Raw genomic sequence first — 17944 nt, 5'->3', positions numbered from 1 at the left:
AGAAAGCAGCAGGGCCGAATGAATGGCACACGCCTGTTCTTTCATCTACTAAGGAAGCTGAGGCAGGAGAGTCATGAGTTCAAGGCCAACCTGAGGTAGAGTGAGCCCAGACTAGTTTGGACAATTTATTGGAGACACTGTGTTAAAAATATGATGTAAAGAGGGGGTTGTGGATACAGCTCAGTGAGTGAAGCTCTTGGTTCAATTCCCAGTACTGAAAAGTAAAAATAAAATGAACAGTAAATATTGGATAAGCCACCAGTGTCCATTTCCTAACATACAATTGTTTTCTTAGAAAGTATTTATAACCATAAATATCTGCTTCCCTTTTAAAACCAGATAGTCTATTTGTGAAACTTGGCTCTTCCCCCATGATGAGAGAGATGGATGCATTTTATCCTCTCTGTTTCTGCACACTTTTGAAAAATTTTCATTAACGAGAAGTCAGACAAATGAGGGAAAGATTTATTTAAACATAATGTGATTCTCTGTATGATCCCTTTCCGGTACTTTAGGCTGGATTTCCAGGGAGAGCTGACTTTAAAATGTGTTCCTGCAGAAGACAGACCTGTGTGGGAGGACAGCTCCAACCTTACCCCTTGGCTTTGAATACACCACACTTTGCTTCCCTGAGAGAGGCAACTCCACCTGGTAGTTCTGTATCAAGATCAAGGGCCTTGACAACAGATAACGGTAGCAAAGCAGATCTCACTGAGTTAGAAGCCAGGCATGGTGGCATCAGTCTTTAACCTGACGCTTGAGGCTGAGAGGGGAGAATTAAAAGTGGGAGTGGGGTGGGGGCTGAAGGCACAGCTCAGTTGGTAGAGAGCTTACCTGACTGGATTCAATTCTCTCTTTCTATACACACACACACACACACACACACACACACACACACACACACACACACACCCTGCAGTTTTAGGAGTCAACATTGATAATTTCATGTGCATATGGCTGTACTCAAACCACAATTCAGCTCTGGAAGTCAGAGGACAACCCTCAGGAGTCAAACTCAAGTTGTCAAGCTTGGTGGCAAGCACCTTCATCCTCTTGAGCCATCTTCAGGGCCAGCCCCCATTTCACTACCTTCAGCAACCGGTCAGCAGGCACCTCAACATCTCTGACTGAAACCTGAAGAGAAAGCGTGTGCCTGGCACGGTTTTCGTGAAATCGAGTGGTGATTTATACGTGGTTAAGACAGTGTCTAGAAGTTCTCATAACAGTTGCTCTCCCTCTTCATATGGTGAAGGCTTTAGGGTAGCAGGAAAGATGTGCCAAAATCCTTCCCACACACGCCTTTTAAAAAACCCACTGGCAAAAAGAAAGGAAAAACCCATACGTTAAAGTATCACTTTTACTGTCTGCTTGGGTTTTGTTTTCAACTTGGGGATTACTGTCATATTAAAAGAAAGGGAAAAGTCCTTCTCCAAAAATCTAAGCTACGCGGCCAAAGTATTCAACAAAATCACCTCATGTTTCATAAAACTGAAATAGCAGAGCAGAAGATCGGTGTGCAAAATGCAAGCCCACAGCTTGAACCTTTCCAACATCTCTATTCTGTCATTTTAAAATGACGTTTGTATATTTATGTGCAGGTATGTGTACATGTGGGAGTCAGAGTACAACTTTTGGGAGCTGTCTCTCTCCTATTACTCCTTTGAGGAATCAAACTCAAGTTGTTACTCTAAGTGGGAAGTGCTTTCCCACGGAGCCATCTTGCTGGTCCATCGTGTTTGTTTTCAAATATATATTCAAATATGCACATATATGCATATGTTACGTGTAATTCATATATATAATTTCTCTGCAAGTGGATCTCTGAGCTGACGAAATTCTGTCATTTACCATTTTTTGTGACTGAAATTATCCAATATATAAAATAGTTGTGTTTTTTTTTAATCTTAAAATAAAATACCTATATAAGGACAATCCATCTCCTTAATTTTTTTTAAATGACGAAATAGGGGGTTTGAAGTTGTGGCACATGCCTGTAATTCCAACACTTGGAAAACTGAGCAAAAAGAAGCAAGTGTTCAAGGTTGCCACAGTCTACATGCTAAAACTCAGCCTCAAATATATCTATATCTCTCGATAGATAGATAGATAGATAGATAGATAGATAGATAGATAGATACAGATATACATAAAAATTGATGTTGAAGTTTAATTCTACACCTGGTATGCTAAGATAAAACAAAATTCTATTTTCTTCAGTAATCCTCACAAATTTTAATGACATCACCCTCACTAAAGCCTACCTATTCTCAGGGCAGAAAGGGTTGTGTCACACACTGGGGTGTAGAGCCTCAAACAATCAATCCCTCACAACTTTAGCTTGCTTTGAAGGTGTAAGTTGTCTTATGAATTAAGACCAATCCCATCCCAGGGTACCAAAGATCCAGGTGCAATTTCTCTAGAAGGGAAAATCAAAGGCAGCCTGACAAATTCACATAGACCCAAGCTGTGGAATCCATGCGTGTTTTCGCCCAGAAAGCACAGCTTCTGCACTCAGTTGCTGTCCCCTCACCGCCAGAGTCCTCTATTCTTAGTTCATTCTACTGCCTCCCCTGTTCCCCCACCCTGGTCTCCACCTGTCTGTATATGGACAACTCCTGTACTCATATCTCTGGCCTTCATCCTTCCTCAATCCACATCCCACAAGTTTAACTTCGCCCGAAACCCCCAACACTTCCCTAGCTCTGGGAAATGAACACTGAAGCTATCGGAGGGGTCAGGGTAGAGTGGTCACAGCACAGTTCTACAGCCTGGCTGTCTTTGTGGTCTAGTGGTGAACTTTAAATACAGTCTGACAATATGGGTAAAGTGGCTTCATGGGGTTGAACCACAGGACTTTACAGTTTAGGGAAATCAGAATCATCAGTTCCACCTAATTCATATGTAATATCTCAAGAGAAAAACAAAATCACCCCCCAACACACACACACACACACACACACACACACACACACACACACACACACGAATCTTGTGTCACGGTTACAAAGTCACTTGAAAACTCTTTTTGTTGCTGTTCTGAGACAGCATCTCACAGCAGCCCAGATTGGCCTTGACTGCAGTGAGGAGGTAAGGGTGACTTTGGGCTCTATCCTCCTGCCTCTACCTCCCCAGTCTGACAACTCCTGGTGACTTTCAAAGATGAGGTTTGTACACACCCCTGTGGTCTCAGTTACGACTGTCTGCACAGAACTGAACTGCAGCCTTTTCTACGGAACTGTTCACACTTGCCCAATCAACCTCATGCTCCTCCACCGAACCATGTTTGACAATCACTGAGAGTCTGTTCCGAGCTACATCCTCCTCACTGCCCACCCCCTGCACACAAACTGCTATACTGGATACCACAGAGACTCTATTTTCAATGCATACAGCAATTTGCACAGACTATGATGAACACATTTATTTTTCCTCTTGGCAAAGCAAATGAATCACGATAACTCAGTCATGCTAACTTCACGGCTTAAGCCATGGTATGCACCAAGACCAGTGTGGCCCCAGGATCTCATAATGTATATGGTACCACTTGTATCTACTCTTCGTTTTCTTTTATAAAATACATATTTTATTAGCATATATTGATTATATATAATAATGGGTTTTGGTATGACATTTTCAAATACATACAAACATTTTAAAATATTTTAAATTTTTTATGCATAAGTTTTTTTGCCACAAGTGTTCTATGCACCACCTGACTGTAGTGCACAGAGACCAGAAGTTGTTGGATCCCCTGGGACAGGAGTTATAGACGCTTGTGAGACAGCATGTGGGTTCTGGGATGTGAACCTGGGTCCTCTCCAAGAGCAGTAAGGACTTTTACCCACTAAGTCCTCTCTCCAGCTCTATGTATTTTGATCGTTCTCACCCTCTATTGCCTTGTTCTATCCGATTCCCACTCTTGCTAATACCTCCTCTTCCTGACCTGTGTGTGAGTGTGTGTATGTGTACGTGTGTGTGTGTGTGTGTGTGTGTGTTTATGGTGGATTCAATTCTCTCTTTCTCTACACACACACACACACACACACACACACACACACACACACACTCATTCACATCTATACTAAAACTTTTCTGGGGCTTCTCTAGAAAGACCACATTCTAGGAGGACTCAGTAAACAGCTTGCTTAAACATGAGGATCTGAGTTCAGGTGCCCAGCATAGACATTTAAAATGTCAGTTGCAGAGGCATGTGTCTGTAAAGCCAGTGGGGAGGTTGAGACAAGAGGATCCCTGGTCAGGCAATCGAGCTAAATCAGTAAACTTTGGGTCTCTCACTGATGAAAGACCCTGTCTCAAAATAAGGAGGTGCAAAGAGACTTGAGAAGATACCTAATATCAACTGCTCCCCCTGACACACAGACCCATGTGCACCCGCACACGCTGAATACACACAAGGGCGCCTTCCTGCACTGCACAGCGCCCTTCTTTGAAATCGGCAGATCGTAGCATTTAAATTTACCTCCCCACCGTTTGCTTTCTCTTCTTTCTGGAAGAACTAGTCCCGTTCCCAGGGAAACGGAGGCAGAGTTCTGACTGTCCTCCAACGGATTCCATACCAACTCCTCTGCGAAGCACGGTGGCTCCCCGCCCACTCCAGCCTTCGCTTTTCCCGTGGGCGTCTCCTAGCTGCAGCAACCGACTGCAGGGCTTTCTGACAGCTCTCTGATGCTGAGTTAATTGAGGTTCCCAGTTAAGACCTCTCTTCCTCCTCCCACATGCATAGGAAACTGTATTTTGGGCTCACGTTTCTTGGTGAATCTGACTGAAGGGACAGGGCACATCCTATTCCCAATGAATGTTTTTTTGAATACAAAATTCAGTGACTTGGGGCATCTTAGAACCTCTTAGGTAAACTAAGCATGTAATTGTAACAATTGTTCCCTTAGGTGGGATGCATAAGCTTCCTAAACCTTACGTAAGATTCTGTCCTCACCTCTTCCTTTATTCTTCCACTCCCAAAGAGTTCTCTGGCCATGTTAGGCTATCTAGAACTACAATTTCTCCTCCCTAGACATGGGGGCTAGCCACTTCGGGCACAACTGTTCATGCACCATAAGTGTAGGAAGACTTGCTGGAAAGATCACATCTGCTTAATGAGATTCGTCCAACAGCCTACCACTGTACAGGTGGTTATATGGTCCTTTTTAGCCTCCCTCCTCACGTCTCTCTATTAGATACCTTCCAAGACAATGTATCCATTAGATACCTTCCAAGACAATGTATCCATTTGTCCATTCTAACCCTCACCACTCTATATCCCTATGGCCCCACAGCAGGTTTCCATCTCAGACCCTCCCAATCTGAATCAGCACCAAAAGCAGTACATTTGCATAAGCAAGACTCCTCCTAGTTCAGACCTCCGAAACTCAGTTATCAAAAGAATGAAGTCCACATCACCCTGGCATCTGAGGACTGCTACTATCCACTTGACCACATTTCGGAGGTTCAGACCTCCGAAACTCAGTTATCAAAAGAATGAAGTCCACATCACCCTGGCATCTGAGGACTGCTACTATCCACTTGACCACATTTTCTCTCTCCGACCTTTTCCCTACATTTGTCTGGGCATCTTCAGCTTTGGAAGCTTATCTGCCTTCGAGTTTCCTCAGACAATAAGCTCAAGAACACACAGCTAGACTTCAATGACCAAGTTGGTGTGGCCCCTTGCTTACATCCCCTCTCTGCATGTTTACCCCTGAAATTCTTCCCTGTTGCTCTACAAAGGGGTTAAGGGAGAAGCTCTCCATAAAATACTGGAGAGAAACTGCCTTGTTAGTGTTAAAGAGCTGGGTAAAACTCTGTTACATTTCTCTGATTGTCCCTCCTTATCTCTCCTCCAAAACCTGCAACAGGGCTTCACACAGTTTCCCTACTCAAAAGGGCTGTTTCTCTCCCCTCTCCACTCAGTTAACAGTAATTACTTCAGTGCAGCCCAGTTCAACTTCTACCCTTTTGTAAACGCTCTGCTTACTTTTCTCCACCCACAATGATTCTCCTTAGTTCACCTCCTACAAGTCTTAGGCTTTAGATGAGCATCCAACATTTGATATTAAACAATTATTATGCTGTAAATACTCGTGCATGCAAATCTTACCTTTAAAAGAACTCCAGGGAAGAGGAGCATAGGAAGAATAGAAAGAGTGAGAGTTTCTGGATGAAATGATAAAAAAGGTTTGGCAGCTAATAGTACATGTGTATGTACAGAACGCCTCTGAACTGTGTCCTTAAAATGGTTAAAGTTCGGGGCCAGTGACATGATTCAGTGGGTAAAAGTTCTTGTCTCCAAGCCTGATAACCGAGTTGGATCCCCATAGTATTATATCATGAAAGCAGAGAACTGACTCCACCAGTTATCCTCTAACATCCATAGTATGCACAGCCATGGTATATATGTGCTTGTACACATACAATAAATGTAAACTTTTAAAAATAGTTATAGTGGTAAGTTTTAAACAGATGTTAAAAATAAGGTTATATATATATTTTTTTCTGGGTTTGTGTTTGTGTGAGTAGGGGGCATGTGTGCACATGCATGGAGGCATATATATGTGTATATATATGTATGTATGCATATATGTATATGTATATATGTGTGTATGTATGTATATGTGTATGTATGTGTACATGAGTATGCATGTATATATGTATATATGTATGTATGTGTGTATGTATGTATATATGTATGTGTATATATGTGTGTGTATGTGTATGTAGGTATGTCTCTATGTGTATGTATGTGTGTGTGTGTGTGTGTGGTGCAGGGGATGCAACCTAGAGCTTTGCTCATACTAAGCAAATGCCCTACCACTGAGTTACACGTTGTATATATTTACTACTATCAAAAATAGTACATCCCAATCACCAAGGATCGACTCCTGTACCTCCTTCTTCCTCCCAAGTCTAAGCATAGTGCTCCTGACCACCAGACCAACGGTAAAATTAACAAGTACAGCCTTACAAGGCTGACAGTAGCTTTCAGCACGTACGACCACTCTATGGCACATAAGGCTCCTTCACCCTAACCCAGTTTAAGGCCTTGACTGAGGCACAACCTAATGATGTATGAAAGAACTTTGCCTTTGTTTCATAAACAAACACACTGAGGTCTGAAAGATATAAGAACTCAACTGCAGTTCAACAGAAAGAAAGAACCAAGCGGAGCTGAGGACCATCAGGGTCTCCTGAATTTGTGAAAACCACAAGCTTGCTCATTTATCCAAACAATCGGTGCCTTTTCTCTCTGAGGAAAACTTCAGACAATAGCGTTTATCACAGCTGGGGATGTAGCTCAGTGACAGAGCACTTGCCTAGGAGTGTGAACCCACAGCTTCAACCCCAATATTGCAAACAAACAAAAAGGGCCTGGACGTCATGCCCTTCAGTGGCCTGAGCCCACGAAGAACACAGGAGGGGGAGTGCAAAGGCTCCTGACCTTAGTCCAATCCTTACTCTGTAACCAGCTGCTCCCACACACCTATCATTCCAGGCTGCCTGATCCAACATCATGGCCACATGTTACAGGGAGGCCAGGCTGACAGGACAGACAGCTCATGGAGAACGGGTCCATCTCCAGAATGCAGCCAGACTAGAACGTCTGCAGATAAGAAAAGTCTGATGAGTAGAGAGAAAGACCCTTTAGGAACGGAAGCGGAGAAGTCTTCTCTTTAAAGACCTGCTCTCACCTCCTAAAGTTTCAGGGACACTGCACATTCAGGGTCGCTGCTCTGACAAGTTTCCATCTGCCTAGACTTCCCCAGGGAAGGGTTAAGGCTGAGTGCACCCCTTGATCCAGAGGAAGCCTGTTTCTAGACTCCCATGGGAAGCAGCTAAACTTACCCTGGAAATGAGAATCCCTAAACTGTTCTGTATGGCAAAGTTTCTCTCTAACTCCAGGTACAAACCTAATACCTTACTGTTTCCTGTTTTGTTTTTTGAGACCAAATCTCAGACGTCCCAGATTGGTCTCAAATTCACTATGCAACTGAGGATGACCTTGAGCTTCTGATCCCCACTTCTCCATCTCCCATGTGCTGGGATTATAGATAGATCCACTACACTCAGTTTATGTAGCACTGGGTTTTGAACCTAGGACCTTGTCTAGGATGCTAGACAAACACTCTACCAATTAAGCTACACTCCTAGCCTTCACTACTACTTTAAATATTCCATCTCTGATACTTCAGGAACTATTCTCCTCTCCTTGAGTTGCAGTTAAATGTAAAACACAATCTTCTTTATAGATCATGTAGAGTCTACCCCAGGGACCCAATACACCCTCACAAATAATGTGGGGGTGCCAACACACACACACACACACACACACACACACACACACACACACACACACCCAAAGTCCGACATCTCTTGAGTGACCTTTAAAAAAAGCACTCTACTGTTCCTGAGGCCTTCTGCAGCAAGGCATTCCACACCAGGGGGCAGGGATTACCACAGTCCCAAGCCTCTGAACTGTGGGTATAATTAGGCACCACTTCCATTAGCGTGCCACCAACGTCACCGAGAGCCACCAACATCTGTTGACAGATCGCATACCCGGCATATCACTGAAATGGCAAGTGCAGAGAAGGTGGCCCACAATAGAAACAATGGCATCTTGTCCATTCCTGGTTCCAACAGTGGCTCATAGGACAAATATAGAGGCCACTGCTCCGGCTGCCCTGAGCTCATAGTTCCATACAATTTCACTGACCACAGCAGGTTCTCTACCAAAAGTGGAAAGAGCTGTGTGCCCATCCGTTCAGGTCTGTGTTTTGAGGAAGCTGGGGCTTTGCTTCCCCTGGGATCTCTAACCACCAAGCTATATTAATTTTTCTTTCCTTTTTTTCAGGCTGTATCCCAGGCTGGCCTCCTCCTGGCTTAGCCTCTTATGTGCTGAAAGTATGAACATGTGATGCTACATTCTGCTCAATATATCTTAAAGGGAAAAAATTAATGATGTTTTACACTTTTCAGCAGTTTTTTAAAAACTGGGTCGGTTAATATTTCAGCTTTTGAATAACATATCTCATGTGGTAATAATTGTAATAATTGGTCATATAGGAATCCTAAAAAATTAGAACAATGCCACTTTACACAAAAATATTGTGTAAATATGTTTTTTAAAACTAAATATGTCACAAAGCATAATGATATGGCCTCAGAAACCGAGGATGTCTACACCTTCTTTGTATTTTCTTAGAATCAACAGAAACTTCTAGAATCGGACTTTGGCTTTAAAAAAGGATGGGTAATCTTTTTTTTTTAATTTATTTAATACTTAATAATAATTCTTTGGTTTCCGGGCAAACATCTCCCTCCCCCCTCCCCTTCCTTATGGGTGTTCCCCTCCCAACCCTCCCCCCATTGCCGCCCTCCCCCCAACAGTCTAGTTCACTGGGGGTTCAGTCTTAGCAGGACCCAGGGCTTCCCCTTCCACTGGTGCTCTTACTAGGATATTCATTGCTACCTATGAGGTCAGAGTCCAGGGTCAGTCCATGTATAGTCTTTAGGTAGTGGCTTAGTCCCTGGAAGCTCTGGTTGCTTGGCATTGTTGTACATATGGGGTCTCGAGCCCCTTCAAGCTCTAAGGATGGGTAATCTTGTCCCTAAACTATGTTTTTGTTTTTCATAAGAAATGACCAATCTTCAAAACAAAAACATAGAAGCAGAATTCTTTTTTAATCCGTGAAAAACATAATCAAACTTATTGAGAAAAAATAAAAAGAAATGAGCCACTCGCTGCTATAATTAAAACCACTCTTCAACTTCTTACAAAGTGGTTACATACCAACACATCCAGATGACACAAGTATAACCCTCAGGGCCAGGGGCATCCCTTTTGGTAAGCGCTTTAACTAGACTCTATTTCTAAATGGACCAGTCTCGATCCCTTGTTCCCAAGGAAGGTAGTGATGACAGACACCTCATGAAGCAAGGTGGGGGTGGAAAAGTAGCATCATCAGAGGTTTATAGCAATAGTAGGAACAGAACTGAGAATTTAAGAGAGAGAGTAAACAAGAAAAGAGAAATACAGATATAAAAGTAGTGCTGGGTTATTTGACAAGTAATGCAAGCAGGAAGCCTTTTTCCTTCTCGTCAACACCACCATAGATTTCCAGCATATACACTTATTATGTCACACAATCACTCACAGGAGCAGCTATGGAAACTCCTTACACTCACACTTAGTATCCACTTTAAACTAGGCTCTTAGAAGGGAAATCCACCTTGCTCACACCCAGAATAAGTAAGAAGATAAGGCATGAGGCACTGGCTTGGGGAACTGGATTTTGTCAAAATGCTGGATTAGTCTGTTGACTTGCCTAACCACCCAGGCTCTGTGCCCAGTCAGAGGTGGAACTCAGCCTCCTGGTGAGCACCCCCTATTTTTTTAGCCAAGAGGATCAAGAAGAAACCCTGAAATAATGGAATGTTCCATTAGGCCCCATAGAGCACCAAGCAAGATGGGAGGGAGCTCTTGGGAGCTGGCTGTCTCCTTCATCCCTGTGTGCTTACCTCAATGAACTATAAATAGAGTGTGAAATAATTATTACTTTGTAGGTAAATGTCTAGGGTTCTACAGCATCCCTCCCTAAGGAGCCTAACATGTTTAATAAATAGTTTTCGAATTCTCTTTGGACCAGACCTAGGGAAGTTGAGATTGAGTGCGTTTTCATTTTGTGTCTTAGTGAGGTGACAAGTCTTCGGGCAAAAGAATACAGCAGGGCCTGTCACAAAACAACTTTAGGCCAAGGTCACGGGCGAAAGGAGAGCCGAGACTCTCAGATTCTAGTCTAACAGAGTCTTTTGAACATCATTCGTTTTCCGACTTAAGTTAACTTAGACACACACACACACACACACACACACACACACACACATACACACACACACACACACACACTCACACACACACACATCGGGTGTCCTGCCTTTCTCTGGATGGGCTGTCCTTTTTGATGGGGAGGGTTGGGGTGGGAGGCTGGGAGAACAACAGCACCTCCACCAGGGGGCCTCTTCTGGTGGCCACAGCCGGAGACGCCCCCACCCCACAGCGACCCAGACACAGACACGCGTGAGGGACCCTGCTGACCTTCCTCTGCTGCTTCTCCCAGGCCGGGTCGAGGAGCAGGTCGCGGTCCCACTCCTCCTCCTGGATCATGTACTCATCTTCGTCGTAGACATAGTTGTACTGCACGCCGGGCTCTATCTGATTCATGGCGCTGGGTGGCTGGGGCGACTGGGGAGCGAGCGCAGCGCGAGGGATGGACAGACGGATAGAAAAATGGATGGATGGATGGATGGATGGATGGATGGATGGATGGATGGATGGATGGATAGGCGGCGGGCTGTGGTGACCTTCTCGCGGTTCCTGGGGCTGCACGCCTGGGCGCAGAGTCTCGGGCGAAGCACCAACACACTGGCAGGCAGCGCCGCGCGGATTAATAGCCGGCTGAGAGTCACGTGCCGCCGGCCCCGCCCACACAGCAGACCCCGCCCACTCCCGGTCTCCAACACGTGCGGTTGGCTGGCTACATAGTCCGGCTCAGGTCCGGCTGCCTTGACTCCACCTACTCTGCTATCCGCTGGCTTCCAGGGATGACCCAGGGGCACCTCGGACAGCGACCCGGAGGGAAGTGGGGAGGGCTGAAGGCTGAGAACTGGGGAAAGGACACCTGTGGATCTAGTCCCACCTCGCACAGCGCACCCGCGGGTCCCAAAGACTCACTGCAAAGTCATGTTTTCCGTGTCTCCACAAGTTAGCTAAAAAATCTCTCTCTCTCTCTCTCTCTCTCTCTCTCTCTCTCTCTCTCTCTCTCTCTCTCTCTCTCTCTCTCTCCCCTCTGCTCCTTTCCCCTCCCCTCATTCTTCTCTTCCTGTCCACTCCTCTTCTATTTGTCTTTCTCTTCTCTTTTCCTCATTTTCAGTTCTCTGTCTGCCTATCCACCACTCCCTGTTCACCTCCTTCCTTTGTTTCCCTTCTTTCAGTTCCTCTAAAACGTCTCCCTCCTTCTTAGTCCTCTATTCATCATTCTCTCTCCTAACCTTCAGTCTTCTTCGCCCCCCCCCCGTCCTTTCTCCCTTCGTTTAAAAGCCCCTGAATACCCTCTTTCTTGGCTTCTCACCTTCACCTGAAGGACTCAAGGTATATAACTTGAAACAACCAAATCAAAATGTCAGGAACCAAGCCAAAGCAGGAAGTGTCCAGCACTCACCTGCCAGCCATAAATTCAGAGACCTGATGATGACTGACTGGTGGCCAGTTTCTCCTTACATTTCCGCTTCACCACTCAGGGCTGCACTTGTGTCCTCTCGCTCACAAGTCCTGCTTAGCTGTTCCCCAGGACTTATGCCACCCAAGTAAAGCCAGAGCTATGGGACAAGAGGGCTGAAATTTCAAATCAATCATATAACAACCACCTGCTATAAGCCAAATACAGCATTCGATGCCCAAGACATCTGAGAGGATAGTGTGCCTTCAGTTAAGTTTATATCCCAATGTATCAAATGCTGCCAGCAGGTGCTACAATACTGTTGGTGCCTCAAGGCTGCCAATTTGCTGCCATGTTGCCCAGAATTGCCAAGTTCCTTCAAAATTTGACATCTATGTTTTCTTTCTTTCTTTCTTTCTTTCTTTCTTTCTTTCTTTTTTTTGCGGAAGAAAAACTCACACAGTTGACAAATGTAATGTATTACTGTGTTTGTTTGTTTGTTTTAATTATCATCCCAGGTAAGCTTAGATTTTGCCTAATGTTGGTTGTTCTCAGTAATGGCATCATCACATGTACCCCAGGCTAGTCTAGAACTGGCTGTGTACCCAAGGTTAGTCCTAAACTCTGGAATGCTGGGATAACGGACATATACCACTACATCTCGTATATGTGATGCTGGGGATCAAAACTGGGGTTTCGTATATGCTCGCCAGGGGCTCCAGACTAAGCTATCTCCCCAGCACCCCCTACTTTTGCATTTTAAAGTTCTCTTTAGATTAGAACCAACTCTCTGAACAAGTTTAGCAAAGTACTACAGTTCTTGTCTTTGAAAATTAACCACAGACTTCAGATACCAGATGAAAAGAAGGAAAAAACAGCACCATGATCCAAAAAGGCAACATCTGGATGAAAAACCAGAAAAGCAGAGGCTGTTGCTCAAGAATCTGTTTCTGTCAAAGAACAACAAAGATCACCAAAAGGCGGGAAATAGACAACCCATAAATAAAAGCTGTGTTAGGCATCTTTCCTGCCTGAGGGAAAGTTTTCAAGGGAACAAAGGCACAGCTCCTAGGACTTCCTAAATTGGGAAGGAGGGCAGTGGGAGAGTAGAATGTTACTAGAATTTGCAAGGCTGATTACAGAATGGGAGTTGAGAAGACGCTACTCTGGAGATTCACTGAGTCCCTGAGAGTCCAATGGGGACCAGGAGGAAGGAGTACTGCAGCTCACAAAGAACAAAGGGCCGGTGAAAACAGGGCCGGTGAAAACGGTTCCTGCTTCACATAGTCAGACTGAAAAATTGACAGTCACAGAGCTACGGAGAACTCAGAAATGGCAATGAATTAGTTCTTCATTAAATGTCCTGAAAAACATCAAAAGAGAAATAGGAAGAATAAAATAGTTTCCAGGGATTTAATCATGTCCCCCAAATAAAACACAAAAACGACTATAGCATTTTAAAGACATTTGACGGCTGAGGGAAGGCACATGGAGGACGCATGGTGTTTGGGGGCTACAAATAGTTCTCCACAGAGTGACAGAGACAGAGCTTGGCTTGCTGGTACGGCTAGCTGTACAACGCTTGTGGGTCTCACATCTTTGCTGATCTTTGCTTTCCTGAGGCACAGCTGAGAACTTCTGCTGTTTCTCCTGGTCCCTCCTGCTGACTCAAGTTGAGGCTGAAGCCTGGCTGTCTCTGCAAGGTCATGTCACTGCCATTGCTAACCTGACTCTACCAAACTGGTGAGTCTGTGAAGTGTTTGTGAGTGGATCGAGCTGCCGTTGCCTGCTGACCTGTGAACTGAACTGCCGTTTTCTAAACAACACAGACAAGAGTTGCTCCAAAGAACCTTTCTAAACAGGTCCATTTCCCCTGTATCCTTTCTTTTTCCATGCCTCTGGTGGGTGGTGGGCTAAAAGGGAGATTAAAGCATTTAAGAACCATCATTAAAAATAGGATTTTAAAGTTATAATTATATTCTTTTAAAAAAATAAAAATAAATAAAGACATTTGACATTCACCCAGGTGAGGTGGGACTGGTATAGACCAATAGACAATCTTCAAGTATGCCCAAGAGTCAGTGCCAAGAACCATGAAAAGTAAGAAAAGAAAAGCCCATTTGTAGTACAGACTGAATACAATCTGAAGTAGAGGGAATGGTTTCCAAGTTGTTCCATAAGGTAACCAACGACAGCCTGAGAAGAGAAAACTCTCGATCAGGATCTGAGGGCACTTATATATTTATTGCTGGTGGAAATGTAAAGTCTCAGCCACTATAGAGATCAGTATGGAGGTTTTTCAGAAAAAAATAAAACCAGATCTACCATAAAACCCTATCCCAGTCCTGGGTGTGCATTTGAAAAACTCCATGTCAGCACATCAACACAAAGACGCTTGCCCACCAGGAAGGCACATCAGATATCGTCTCTTATCTGTGGATCCCAGATTTCACATAAATCCATAAACCGTGTGTGTGTATAGGACAGGAAGGTAGAGGGAGATTGCCTAGGGGATGAAGGGACTAAGAAGAACAGCATGCAAAGAGGAGAACGGGGAATTATGGGCCAAATGAGCTCAAAGTTCATTATACACTTGCCCTTACATAACCCAGTACTGCACATATGTATGTCCCTAAGTTGCTCAATACTGTATATAATGTGTGTATATATGTATATGCCCTTATATAACCTAGTACTATACATCTCTGTGTGTATATATACACACAATTATATATGTGCCCCCAAAGTGTGTACACACACACACACACACATACACACACACACACAATTTCCCCAAAGTGTTTCAAAAAAAAATTTAACACAGTTTTCGTAAACTGGATCCATGATCACCAAATACGTCTATTCCATAAACGGAGTGTGATTTAATATTTTTTAAAAAAATCAATAAATTTAATCTGCCATGTTAATAGATGAATAAAGGAGGAGCACATGATCTAGAAAACAAACAAAAGATCCACATTTGACAGAGCTCAGTATTACTATAGACACAGATCTTAGGAAACTAGCAAGAAACTTTCTGAGCCCAACAAAGAAAATCTTACCAGCAGCAGGAGCAACAACAACAACAAAAAAAAAAAAAACCCTTAACACTAATAGGCCTGTCTGTTGCCAGCTTCTATTCTATTTGACACTGGAGGCTCTAGCCAGCCAACCAAACAGAAGGAAAACCAGTCATCTATGGTGGAAAGGAAGACTAAAACTGAAACTGTGGTCTTTTACATAGAAAAACTGATGGAATCTTCAAAGAACCTACTGAAACTAGTTAAGGTGACTTCTCAAGGATATAGGTTACTAACGAGGTTAATATACAAAAGTCTACTGTATTAAATCTCCTTCTTCAAGATCCTACCAGACAATTAAAAAAAACGAAATAACAAACCTATAATCTTACACAGGTTTTCCTGGAAAACAGCTTTCTAACTAATTTATGAGACCATCATTATCTTTGCACCCAAACCAAGGACAGTCTCAAAAAAGAAATTCTGTATCACAAGTATCTCCATCAACAGATATGCAAAGAAATCCACAGAGATGCAAGCAAACTGAACCCAGTAGTATGTAAAAACAATTTTAAATCTTGCAAATCATATTTCCAACAGAGTATTTATAGCTGGGTATGGTGGCACATGGTTGTGATCAAGCACTTGGGAAATGGGGAGAGGGGGATTGCTGCAAGTCTGAGGCTAATCTTATCTACCAAATGAGTTCCAGGACAGCCAGAGCTGCATACAGGGACTGAAGCAAACCCAATGTTTTTTTTTTTAAGTTCTCTAAATGCAACAGTAAAGCAACAGTAGGTCTAATATACAGATCTACAAAAAGACAGGCAGTGCAGAGAGGTGCTAATCGCAACAGATGCTCCATGGCAGCAGTCAGCAAGAAAGTGCAAATTCTCACACACTGTGGTGGGAATTTAAAAGAATACAACAGGGGCATGAGATACCTCGGCACATAGAGAAGCACTCAACACCCAAGATAGATGACCTGAGTTTATTTCCCAGGAAACCACACGAAAAGCCAGAGGCAGTGGTGTGCATCTGTAATTCCAGAATTCCTACAGTGAGAAGGAGACAGAATTAGCTGGAAGTCTGTATATGCATCTCAGCAAAAACAAGAGAGACCCTGCTCCCCAAACTCCTGAGAAGTTATCTTACTTCTTCGTGTGTGTGTGTGTGTGTGTGTGTGTGTGTGTGTGTGGTGTATGTGTGTGTGCTGTATGTGTGTGTGTGGTGTGTGTGTGTGTGGTGTGTGTGTGTTTGGTGTGTGTGTGTGGTGTGTGTGTGTGTGTGGTGTGTGTGTGTGTGGTGTGTGTGTGGTGTATGTGTGTGTGGTGTGTGTGTGTGGTGTATGTGTGTGTGGTGTATGTGTGTGTGGTGTGTGTGTGTGGTGTGTGTGTGTGTGTGGTGTGTGTGTGGTGTATGTGTGTGTGGTGTGTGTGTGTGGTGTGTGTGGTGTATGTGTGTGTGGTGTGTGTGTGTGTGTGTGTGTGTGTGCGTGTGCAGAACTTAGTAGTTCTGATTGGGTTGACAAGATGGTTTCTCCTGCTGCTGTTATTGGTAAGATTTTCTTTGTTGGCCTCAGAAAGTTTCTTGCTAGTTCCCTAAGAGCTGTGTCTATAGTAATAATGAGCTCTGTCAAATGTGGATCTTTTGTTTGTTTTCTAGATCATATGCTTTTCCTCTATGCATACACACATACGTACACAAATAAATAAACATAATAAATAATTTAAAGAAAATGTTTGGGAGTGACAGATGTGTTCATTATCTTGCTTTGACTGATGGCTTCACAGGTGCATGTGTATATCAAAATTTAACAGATCGTACATTTTAAATATGCACAGTTCATTTTACGCTGATTATATCTCAACAAAGCTGTTGAAAAAAACCCTGTATTTCTCTGTTTGGATGGGCTCACACCCACACATGGTCTCTCCTTCAGTACGTCTTACAATTTCCAGTGTTTAACATTCTGCCCATGTTTTAAGCTCCCAAACCCCTATCCTCTAACATGACCCCTGGTGATATCACTCACTTCCATATACCAAAAGCATTTCATCTCTGTAAACAGAGCTTTTAGAGCAAAAGTTTGGGCTCTCCAGGTGTTGCCTTAAAGCCAGGCGTGGGTCAAAGGCACCAGATGCCCTGGAGCTGGAGTTACAGGTAGTTGTAAACCAATTACCTGATGTGGGTGCTGGGAACTGACTCAGGAGCCCTAGAAAGCATCAAGTGCTTCTACTCACTAAGCCCTCTCCAGTCTCGGGACACAGTGGTTTTTTGTTTTGTATTTGTTTTAATTAATAAGTATAATTGACACATGTTGAACATTGATTTTGTGCCACTTTTGCCTGGGAATGTATTGGATGTTAGCTACCTTAATCTCACACCAACCTTATCTTTTCAGTAAGATAATCACCCCGAGTTACACAGTCAAACATAAAGAAATGAAGCAATTTCCCCCACCATCATCCAACTAGCACTCAACAATGAGTTGTTTAATCTTGGTTGTCAGTTTGACCGGATGCAGGGATGCCTAGACGATCAAATCAGTAAAGCCCATGTCTGCTATGTGCACGATTAGCATCTGGCCCCAAAACTGAGTAGAGATGCTGTGTCGTCCAATAGGCTGGGACCAGAACAGAAGGGGGAAAGATAAGGAAGTGTGTACATGTGTACACTTGAGCTAGTGTAGGT

At 43.7% G+C, this 17944-nt stretch overlaps 1 protein-coding gene across 1 annotated transcript in view; it reads right to left on the bottom strand.

Moving 5' to 3' along the window:
- Actn2 (actinin alpha 2) overlaps window positions 1-11421 on the bottom strand; it is a 67103-nt gene extending 55682 nt beyond the window's left edge. Inside the window, 1 exon segment of the mRNA NM_001170325.1 lies at window positions 11111-11421. Coding sequence (NP_001163796.1) covers window positions 11111-11236 — 126 coding nt within the window. The 5' untranslated portion in view covers window positions 11237-11421.
- Between the last annotated feature and the right edge of the window lie 6523 nt (window positions 11422-17944).

The sequence above is a fragment of the Rattus norvegicus genome, chromosome 17 (assembly GCF_021556685.1).
Source record: "Rattus norvegicus strain SHRSP/BbbUtx chromosome 17, alternate assembly SHRSP_T2T, whole genome shotgun sequence".
Lineage (NCBI taxonomy): Eukaryota > Metazoa > Chordata > Mammalia > Rodentia > Muridae > Rattus > Rattus norvegicus.
Note: the sequence above shows the minus strand (reverse complement) of the source record. Positions and strands in the feature narration are given on the sequence as shown.